Consider the following 11172-nt stretch of genomic DNA (forward strand, 5'->3'; position numbering starts at 1 on the left):
GGGAAAATGGGATTTTTGAGTGGAATTTCAGGGAAAATGGGATTTCTGAGGTGGAATTTCAGGGAAAAATGGGATTTTTGAGGTGGAATTTCAGGGAAAAATGGGATTTCTGAGGTGGAATTTCAGGGAAAAATTGGATTTTTGAGGTGGAATTTACGGGGAAAATGGGATTTTTGAGGTGGAATTTCAGGGAAAAATGGGATTTTTGAGGTGGAATTTCTGGGGAAAATGGGATTTTTGAGGTGGAATTTCAGGGAAAAATGGATTTTTGAGGTGGAATTTCTGGGGAAAATGGGATTTCTGAGGTGGAATTTCAGGGAAAAATTGGATTTTTGAGGTGGAATTTCTGGGGAAAATGGGATTTTTGAGGTGGAATTTCAGGGAAAAATGGGATTTCTGAGGTGGAATTTCAGGGAAAATGGGATTTTTGAGGTGGAATTTCAGGGAAAAATGGGATTTTTGAGGTGGAATTTCATGGGAAAATGGGATTTTTGAGGTGGAATTTCAGGGAAAAATGGGATTTTTGAGGTGGAATTTCTGGGGAAAATGGGATTTCTGAGGTGGAATTTCAGGGAAAAATTGGATTTTTGAGGTGGAATTTCTGGGGAAAATGGGATTTTTGAGGTGGAATTTCAGGGAAAAATGGGATTTCTGAGGTGGAATTTCAGGGAAAAATGGGATTTCTGAGGTGGGATTTCAGGGGAAAATGGGATTTTTGAGGTGGAATTTCAGGGAAAAAATGGGATTTTGAGGTGGAATTTCAGGGAAAAATGGGATTTCTGAGGTGGAATTTCAGGGAAAAATGGGATTTTTGAGGTGGGATTTCAGGGAAAAATGGGATTTCTGAGGTGGAATTTCAGGGAAAAATGGGATTTTTGAGGTGGAATTTCAGGGAAAATGGGATTTTTGAGGTGGAATTTCAGGGAAAAATGGGATTTTTGAGGTGGAATTTCATGGGAAAATGGGATTTTTGAGGTGGAATTTCAGGGAAAAATGGATTTTTGAGGTGGAATTTCTGGGGAAAATGGGATTTTTGAGGTGGAATTTCAGGGGAAAATGGGATTTCTGAGGTGGAATTTCAGGGAAAAATTGGATTTTTGAGGTGGAATTTCAGGGAAAAATGGGATTTTTGAGGTGGAATTTCAGGGAAAAATGGGATTTCTGAGCTGGGATTTCAGGGGAAAATTGGATTTTTGAGGTGGAATTTCAGGGAAAAATGGGATTTTTGAGGTGGAATTTCAGGGAAAAATGGGATTTCTGAGGTGGAATTTCAGGGAAAAATGGGATTTTTGAGGTGGAATTTCCAGGGAAAAATGGGATTTTTGAGGTGGAATTTCAGGGGAAAATGGGATTTTTGAGGTGGAATTTCAGGGAAAAATGGGATTTCTGAGGTGGAATTTCAGGGAAAAATTGGATTTTTGAGGTGGAATTTCAGGGGAAAAGGGAAAGTCTGGAAATAAAAGGGGGGAACCCTCAGAAAAATCAGGGAGATCTGAGGCAGAATTCTAAGGAAAAATGGGATTTCCAGAAGGAAATCCTCTGGGAAAATAGGATTTCTAGGAGAAAATTCCCTCAGAAAATAGGATTTCTAGGAGAAAATCCCAAGGAAAAATGGGATTCTCAAGCCAAAATCCCAAGGTAAAATGGGATTCCCAAGACAAAATCCTAAGAAAAAAATGGGATTTCCAAGAGAGAATCCCAAAGAAAAATACGATTTGCAGGAAAGAATCCCAAAGAAAAATGCAATTCCTGAGGAAAAATCCAAAAGAAAAATGGGATTTCCATTTTCCAAGAGAATCCTAAGGGAAGATGGGATTTCCAAGGCAAAATTTTAAGGAAAAATGGAATTTCCAGGAGAGAATCCCAAGGAAAACCAGGATTTCCAAGCCAAAATCCCAAAGAAAAATGGGATTTCCAGGAGAAAATCCTAAGGAAAAATGGGATTCCCGAGCCTAAATCCCAAGGAAAAATGGGATTTCCAAGCCAAAATCCCAAGGAAAAATGGAATTTCCAGGAGAAAATCCCAAGGAAAAATGGGATTTCCAAGCCAAAATCCCATTGAAAAATGAGATTCCTGAGTCAAAATTCCAAGGAAAAATGAGATTCCTGAGCCAAAATTCTAAAGAAAAATGGGATTTCCAGGAGAGAATCCCAAGGAAAAATGGGATTCCCAAGCCAAAATCCCAAGGAAAAATGGGATTTCCAAGCCAAAATTCTAAGGAAAAATGGAATTTCCAGGAGAGAATCCCAAGGAAAACCAGGATTTCCAAGCCAAAATCCCAAAGAAAAATGGGATTTCCAGGAGAAAATCCTAAGGCAAAATGGAATTCCTGAGTCAAAATTCCAAAGAAAAATGGGATTTCCAGGAGAAAATCCTAAGGCAAAATGGAATTCCTGAGCCAAAATCTCAAGCAAAAATGATATTACTGAGCCAAAATCCCAAGGAAAAATGGGATTGCCAAGCCAAAATCCCAAGGAAAAATGGGATTTCCAGGAGAAAATCCTAAGGAAAAATGGGATTCCCGAGCCTAAATCCCAAGGAAAAATGGGATTTCCAAGCCAAAATCCCAAGGAAAAGCAGGAACCCTCCCCGGGATGGTTTTGGGGTAGAATCCCAACTTTTCCCGAGTTTTTTCCGGCCGTACCTGACGAAATCGCCCTCGGCCATGCCGTAGGTGGTGGCCTGCTTGTTCAGGTCGGCCACTTGCTCCTGGTTCAGCTCGTCCACGTCCACCTCCACGTCTGGAAAAACGCCGGGAAAATCCTGGAATTCCGCCCGGGATGGAGCCCCAAAGCCCGGGGAGAGGCCTCGGATCCGTTACCGATGTCCGGGATCACTTCGTCCTCGTCGGTGTTGGAGTCTTCCTCGGAGTCGTCCTCGTCCCCGGCTCGCTTTTCCAGGGAATTCTCCAGCTCCTCCACCGTGCTGTCCTCGTAGGTGTAGCCTATGGAAGCCTTTTTCTCCGCCAGCCTGGGGAGGGTGGGACACAAATCCCTCCGGGCCGCGGCTTCTCCCCTCAGGGAGGGACTGAGGGGCTGAGGGGGCCGGGGAGCGCCATGGAGGGAAAATGGGAATTGTGAGGGGAATTGTGAGGGGAATTGAGATGGAAAATGGGAATTGTGAGGGGAATTGTGAGAAAAAGCCTTTTTCTCCGCCAGCCTGGGGAGGGTTGGGACGGACACAAATCCCTCCGGGCCGCGGCTTCTCCCCTCAGGGAGGGACTGAGGGGGCCGGGGAGCGTCATGGAGGGAAAATGGGAATTGTGAGGGGAATTGTGAGGGGAATTGAGATGGAAAATGGGAATTGTGAGGGGAATTGTGAGGGGAATTGTGAGAAAAAGCCTTTTTCTCCGCCAGCCTGAGGAGGGTGGGACACAAATCCCTCCGGGCCACGGCCTCTCCCTCAGGGAGGGACTGAGGGGGCCGGGGAGCGCCATGGAGGGAAAATGGGAATTGTGAGGGAAAATGGGAATTGTGAGGGGAATTGAGAGGGGATTGTGGGGGGAATTGTGAGAAAAAGCCTTTTTCTCCACCAGCCTGGGGAGGGGTGGGACACAAATCCCTCCGGGCCGCGGCTTCTCCCCTCAGGGAGGGACTGAGGGGCTGAGGGGGCCGGGGAGCGCCATGGAGGGAAAATGGGAATTGTGAGGGGAATTGTGAGGGGAATTGAGAGGGGAAATGGGAATTGTGAGGGGAAATGGGAATTGTGAGGGGAATTGTGAGAAAAAGCCTTTTTCTCCGCCAGCCTGGGGAGGGGACGGACACAAATCCCTCCGGGCCGCGGCTTCTCCCCTCAGGGAGGGACTGAGGGGGCCGGGGAGACCCACGGAGGAAAAATGGGAATTGTGAGGGGAAATTGTGAGGGGAAATGGGAATTGTGAGGGGAATTGAGAGGAGAAATGGGAACTGTGAGAAAAAGCCTTTTTCTCCGCCAGCCTGGGGAGGGTGGGACACAAATCCCTCCGGGCCGCGGCTTCTCCCCTCAGGGAGGGACTGAGGGGCTGAGGGGGCCGGGGAGCGCCATGGAGGGAAAATGGGAATTGTGAGGGAAAATGGGAATTGTGAGGGGAATTGAGAGGGGATTGTGAGGGGAAATGGGAATTGTGAGGGAAATTGTGAGGGGAAATGGGAATTGTGAGGGGAATTGTGAGGGGAAATGGGAATTGTGAGAAAAAGCCTTTTTCTCCACCAGCCTGGGGAGGGGTGGGACACAAATCCCTCCGGGCCGCGGCTTCTCCCCTCAGGGAGGGACTGAGGGGCTGAGAGAGCCGGGCCGGGGAGCGCCATGGAGGGAAAATGGGAATTGTGAGGGGAAGTGAGGGAAAATGGGAATTGTGAGGGGAAATTGTGAGGGGAAATGGGAATTGTGAGGGGAAATTGTGAGGAAAAATGGGAATTGTGAGGGGAATTGTAAAGGGGCAATGGAATTGTGAGGGGAAATTGTGAGAAGAAATGGGAATTGTGAGGGGAATTGTGAGAAAAAGTCTTTTTCTCCACCAGCCTGGGGAGGGGTGGGACACAAATCCCTCCGGGCTGCAGCTTCTCCCCTCAGGGAGGGACTGAGGGGGCCGGGGAGCGTCATGGAGGGAAAATGGGAATTGTGACAGGAATTGTGAGGGGATTGTGAGGGGAAAATGTGAGGGGAAATGGGAATTGTGAGGGGAATTGTGAGAAAAAGCCTTTTTCTCCACCAGCCTGGGGAGGGGTGGGACACAAATCCCTCCGGGCCGCGGCTTCTCCCCTCAGGGAGGGACTGAGGGGCTGAGGGAGCCGGGCCGGGGAGCGCCATGGAGGGAAAATGGGAATTGTGAGGGAAAATGGGAATTGTGAGGAGAATTGAGAAAAGAAATGGGAATTGTGAGGGAAATTGTGAGGGGAAATGGGAATTGGGAGAAAAAGCCTTTTTCTCTGCCAGCCTGGGGAGGGGTGGGACACAAATCCCTCCGGGCTGCAGCTTCTCCCCTCAGGGAGGGACTGAGGGGGCCGGGGAGCGCCATGGAGGGAAAATGGAATTGTGAGGGGAAATGGGAATTGTGAGGAGAAGTGAGAGGGGAATTGAGAGGGGAAATGGGAATTGAGAGGGGAAATGGGAATTGTGAGGGAAAGTGTGAGGGGAATTGAGAGGGGAAATGGGAATTGTGAGGGGAAATCGTGAGGGGAATTGTGAGAGGGATTGTGAGGGTGATTGTGAGGGGAAATGGGAATTGTGAGGGGGAATGGGAATTGTGAGGGGACTTGTGAGGGAAAATGAGAACTGTGAGGGGAATTGAAAGGGGAATTGTGAGGGAAAATGAGAACTGTGAGGGGAATTGTGAGGGAAAATGGAAAATATGAGAGGGAATCGTGAGGGAAAATGGGAGCCCTGAGGGGGAAGTGTGAGGGAAAACGGGAATTGTGAGGGGGAATGGGAATTCTGAGGAAAAATGGGGGCCCTGAGGGGAAATTGTGAGGGAAAATGGGAATTATGAGGGGAAATTGTGAGGGAAAATGGGAACTGTGAGAGGGAATTGTGAGGGAAAGCAGGAATCGTGAGGGAAATCGTGAGGGAAAGTGGGAGCCCTGAGGGGGAATTGTGAGGAGAAATGGGAATTGTGAGGGGGAATGGGAGGCCTGAGGTGGAATTCTGAGAGAAAATGGGATTTCCAAGTTGGAATTCCAAGGACAATGGGAGCTCTGAGGCAGAATCTCAAGGAAAAACGGGAATCCCAAGCCAGAATCTCCCCAAACAAAACCAGGAGCCCTTCCCAGGATGATTTTGGGGAGATTCCAGCAAAGGAGTGAGGGGAAAACTGGGATTGGGGCGTTATCCCAGAATCAGGATAATTCCCAAGGGTGTGGGCGTGAATTCCCGGTGATTTCCCAGCCAGAATTCCCAGGAATTCCGACTTTTTTCCCTCACTTTTTCTTCTCATCCTCGTTGGGTTTCTGGAGGCCCCCGTAGAGCTCGTCGATGTAGATCTGGTACAGGCACTGCTCCTCCGAGACTGGGATTGGGAATTTAGGAATCAAATCATTCCTTCAATCCCTCGGGAGGCGTTCTCAGGGGATCCAGAGGGGTCAGAATTCCCAAAAAAACATGGAAAAAAGGGACTCACTGCCAGCAAAGTCGTTCTGCACCAGGCCCCGGTACCGCTCGTAGTTGCATTTGCGCTCGTCCGACTCCTGCTCCGGTGAGCTGCAAAACCAGGAATTCTGAGGGGATTTTGGGATCAAAACAGGGATTTTGGGGGTTCAAGGTGGATTTTGGGGTCCTAACGTGGATTTGGGGGGAAAAAAGGTGGATTTTTGGGGAGCAAAAGGGGCATTTTGGGGCCTCCCCCCTCACAGTTGTGTTTTTGCTTGTCCAACTCTTGCTCCGGTGAGCTGGAAAAATGGGAATTCTGAGGGGATTTGGGGATCAAAACAGGGATTTTGGGGGTTAAAAGTGGATTTTGGGGTCCTAATGTGGATTTGGGGGGAAAAAAGGTGGAATTTTGGGGAGCAAAAGGGGCATTTTGGGGCCTCCCCCTTCACAGTTGCGTTTGTGCTCATCCGATTCCTGCTCGACTGGAAAAATGGGAATTCTGAGGGGATTTTGGGATCAAAACAGGGATTTTAGGGATTAAAGGTGGATTTTGGGGTCCTAACATGGATTTGGAGGGGAAAAAAGGTGGATTTTTGGGGAGCAAAAGGGGCGTTTTGGGGCCTCCCCCCTCACAGTTGCGTTTTTGCTTGTCCAACTCTTGCTCCGGTGAGCTGGAAAAATGGGAATTCTGAGGGGATTTTGGGATCAAAACGGGGATTTTGGGGGTTAAAGGTGGATTTTGGGGTCCTAACGTGGATTTGGGGGGGAAAAAAAATGGATTTTTGGGGAGCAAAAGGGGCATTTTGGGGCCTCCCCCCTCACAGTTGTATTTGTGCTCATCCGATTCCTGCTCGGCTGGAAAAATGGGAATTCTGAGGGAATTTTGGGATCAAAATGGGGATTTTGGTGGTTAAAGGTGGAATTTAGGGATCAAGGAAAGATTTTGTGATTAAAAAAATGGATTTGGGGGAAAAATGGTGGATTTTTAGGGATCTTCCCACTCTTAGTTACATTTGTGTGCATCTGATTCCTGTTCTGGTGAGTTGGAAAAATGGGAATTCTGAGGGGATTTTGGGATCCAAATGGGAATTTTGGGGGTTCAAGGTGGATTTTATGGGTTCAAAGGAGGATTTTGAGGATCCAAGGGGGATTTTTGCTAAAAAAATAAAAGGAATTTTATGGCTTCAAAGAGAAGTGTTTGGGGAATTTTTTGGAGAATCTGATGGGAATTTTTTGGGGAATCGTATGGGAATTTTTTGGGAATCTTGTGGGAAATTTTTGGGAAATCTTACAGGAATTTTTTAGGGATCTTATGTGAAATATTTGGGGATTCTTACAGGAATTTTTGGGGAATTTTATGGGAATTTTTTGGGAATCTTATGGCAATTTGTTGGGGAATCTTATGGGAATATTTTTTTGGGAATGTCTTATGGAAATTTTTTTGGGAATCTTGCAGGAATTTTTTGGGGAATTTTATGGGGAATCTTATGGGAAATGTTTTGGGGACTCTTATAGGAATTTTTTGGGAATATTACAGGAATTTTTGGGGGAATTTTAAGGGACTTTTTTTGGAAATCTGAGGGGAATTTTTTGGGGAATTCCTTAGGAATTTTTTGGGATTCTTACAGGAATTTTTTGGGGAATCTTACAGGAATTTTTTAGGGATCTTATGGGAAATTTTTGGGGAATCTTATGGGAATTTTTTGGGATTCTTACAGGAATTTTTGGGGGGAATTTTGCAGGAATTTTTTGGGGATTCTTATGGGAATTTTTGGGGGATTCTTATGGGAATTTTTGGGGAATTTTATGGAGATTTTTTGAGAATTTTATGGAGATTTTTTGAGAATTTTATGGGAATTTTTTGGGATTCTTACAGGAATTTTTTGGGGAATCTTGCAGGAATTTTTTGGGGAATCTTGCAGGAATTTTTTGGGGGAATTTTGCAGGAATTTTTTGGGATTCTTATGGGAATTTTTGGGTAATTTTATGGGAATTTTTGGGATTCTTACAGGAATTTTTTGGGGGAATTTTATGGGAATTTTATGGGAATTTTTGGGATTCTTACACGAATTTTTTGGGGGAATTTTAGGGGAATTTTTGGGGAATTTTAGGGGAATTTTTGGGGAATTTTATGGGAATTTTTGGGGCTTTTTTTAGGGATTTTTGGGGGATTTTTATGGGAATTTTTGGGGAATTTTTGGGGAATTTTTGAGAATTTTATGGGAATTTTTTGGGAATTTTATGGGAATTTTTTGGGGAATCTTATGGGAATTTTTTTGGATTCTTACAGGAAGTTTTTGGGGAATTTTATGGGAATTTTTTGGGGAATCTTATGGGAATTTTTTGGGGAATCTTATGGGAATTTTTGGGGGATTCTTATGGGAATTTTTGGGGAGTTTTATGGGAATTTTTGGGATTCTTACAGGAATTTTTTGGGGAATCTTGCAGGAATTTTTTGGGGGAATTTTGCAGGAATTTTTTGGGGATTCTTATGGGAATTTTTGGGGGATTCTTATGGGAATTTTTGGAGAGTTTTATGGGAATTTTTGGGATTCTTACAGGAATTTTTTGGGGGATTTTTATGGGAATTTTTGGGGAATTTAATGGGAATTTTTGGGATCCTTACGTGGGGCTGAGCAGGGCCGGGGTGTACATGGGGATGAAATCCAGGTGAGCGCGGACGTCGAACCGGTCGATCATGTTGTTGGTGTCCCCCTGCCAGGGCATCCTGCAGGAAAAACCAAACCTTGGGATCGGGAAAAATCCCGGAATTCCCACCCAGAGTGGTCCCAATTCCCCCCTTCCCTTCAGCAAAAAAACCAGGAAAGGTGGTTCCCCCAAAAAACTGAATTTTCTTTGGGTTGATGGAGTAAAAACGAGTTAAATTTCATTTTAGGGGAAAATTGGGATTTATCCAGGTCTGGGGGGGATTTTCTCCCTGGATTGAGCAAAATTCCTCCTTTCCATCAGCAAAAAAATGGGAGCGATAATTCCAATAAAAACCTGAATTCTGCCTGGATTTGCCCAAAACTTCCCAAATTCCGACCCCTGCGAAATCCCAAATTTCTCCATCCCTGGGGGTCGATCCCAGGAACATTCCAGAAATAATTCCATGGAATTTATCCCTGGAATGAGCAAAATTCCTTCAGTAAAAATGGGAAAAGTGGCTCCAAATCCTCCCAGATTTGCCCAAAACTTCCCAAATTCCATCCCCTGGGAAATCCCAAATTTCTCCATCCCTGGGGAAACAATCCCAGGAACATTCCAGAAATAATTCCATGGGATTTATCCCTGATAATTCCATGGGATTTATCCCTGAAATGAACAAAATTCTCCTTTTCCCATCGCTAAAAATCAAGAACAGTGACTCCAAATCCTCCCGGATTTTCCCCAAATTCCAACCCCTGGGAAATCCCGGATTTCTCCATCCCTGGGGGGACAATCCAAGGAATATTCCAGAAATAATTCCATGGAATTTATCCCTGGAATGAACAAAATTCCTTCAGTAAAAATGGGAACGGCAGCTCCAAATCCTCCTGGATTTGCCCAAAATTTCCCAAATTCCATCCCCTGGGAAATCCCAGATTTCTCCATCCCTGGGGGGACAATCCCAGGAACATTCCAGAAATAATTCCATGGGATTTATCCGTGGAGTGAGCAAAATTCCTTCAGTAAAAATGGAAAAAGTGGCTCCAAATCTTCACAGATTTGTCCAAAACTTCCAAATTCCATCCCCATGGAAATCCCAAATTTCTCCATCCCTGGGGGTCAATTCCAGGAATATTCCAGAAATAATTCCATGGAATTTATCCCTGGAATGAGCAAAATTCCTTCAGTAAAAACAGGAATGGCATCTCTAAATCTCCCCAGATTTGCCCAAAACTTCCCAAATTCCAACCCCTGGGAAATCCCAAATTTCTCCATCCCTGGGGGGCGATTCCAGGAATATTCCAGAAATAATTCCATGGGATTTATCCCTGGAATGAGCAAAATTCCTTCAGTAAAAATGGGAAAAGTGGCTCCAAATCCTCCCGGATTTTCCCCAAATTCCATCCCCTGGGCAATCCCGGATTTCTCCATCCCTGGGGGGACAATCCAAGGAATATTCCAGAAATAATTCCATGGAATTTATCCCTGGAATGAGCAAAATTCCTTCACTAAAAACTGGGGATGGTGACTCCAAATCCTCCCGGATTTTCCCCAAATTCCATCCCCTGGGCAATCCCGGATTTCTCCATCCCTGGGGGGACAATCCCAGGAATATTCCAGAAATAATTCCATGGGATTTATCCCTGAAATGAACAAAATTCTCCTTTTCCCATCGCTAAAAAATGGGAAAAGTGGCTCCAAATCCTCCCGGATTTTCCCCAAATTCCAACCCTGGGCAATCCCAGATTTCTCCATCCCTGGGGGTTGATCCCAGGAACATTCCAGAAATAATTCCATGGAATTTATCCCTGATAATTCCATGGAATTTATCCCTGAAATGAGCAAAATTCCTTCAGTAAAAACAGGAACGGCAGCTCCAAATCCTCCCGGATTTTCCCCGAATTCCATCCCCAGGGCAATCCCGGATTTCCCCACCCCGGAACATTCCAGAAGCCCCCCGGACCCCCATTGCCATTGCCATGGCTCACATGTTGACGGGGCTCTCGGCCGCCAGCGCCACGGCCGAGTCCAGGTGCACCTTGCAGGCCCGGCCGTGCACCTGCAGGAACTGCGCCGGGTCCTTCTTCTGGGAAAACAGGGAAAATCTTGGAATTACGGGGGAGAATTCCCAGGGAAATGCTGGGATTAGGGATGGGGGAATGGGGGGGAATATCCCAGGAAGAATCCGGGATTAGGGATGGGGGAATGGGGGGGGGGAGAGTTCTCAGGAAAATTCAGAGCCCCAAACTGGTTCTGGATGATCCCAAACTGGTTCTGGGCATCCCCAAACTGGTTCAGGACCCCCAGACTGGTTCAGGACCCTCAAACTGGTTCTGGGTATCCCCAAACTGGTTCAGGACCCCCAAACTGGTTCTGGGTATCCCCAAACTGGTTCTGGCTCCCCCAAACTGGTTCAGGACGCCCCAAACTGGCCCAAACTGGTTCTGGGTCCCTCCAAA

General features: G+C 46.2%; 1 protein-coding gene across 1 annotated transcript in view; it reads right to left on the minus strand.

Annotated features, from left to right (window-relative positions):
- Positions 1-10793, minus strand: part of CLASRP (CLK4 associating serine/arginine rich protein) — a 29909-nt gene extending 19116 nt beyond the window's left edge. Inside the window, exons 1-6 of the mRNA XM_064701322.1 lie at positions 10702-10793; positions 8691-8792; positions 6096-6175; positions 5900-5984; positions 2823-2971; positions 2646-2742 (exon numbers count right to left, since the gene is read on the minus strand). Of these exons, the coding sequence (XP_064557392.1) occupies positions 2646-2742; positions 2823-2971; positions 5900-5984; positions 6096-6175; positions 8691-8792; positions 10702-10703 (515 nt within the window). The 5' untranslated portion in view covers positions 10704-10793. The remainder of the gene's footprint in view (positions 1-2645; positions 2743-2822; positions 2972-5899; positions 5985-6095; positions 6176-8690; positions 8793-10701) is intronic.
- Positions 10794-11172: the final 379 nt, after the last annotated feature.

The sequence above is a fragment of the Zonotrichia leucophrys genome, unplaced genomic scaffold (assembly GCF_028769735.1).
Source record: "Zonotrichia leucophrys gambelii isolate GWCS_2022_RI unplaced genomic scaffold, RI_Zleu_2.0 Scaffold_495_37623, whole genome shotgun sequence".
Lineage (NCBI taxonomy): Eukaryota > Metazoa > Chordata > Aves > Passeriformes > Passerellidae > Zonotrichia > Zonotrichia leucophrys.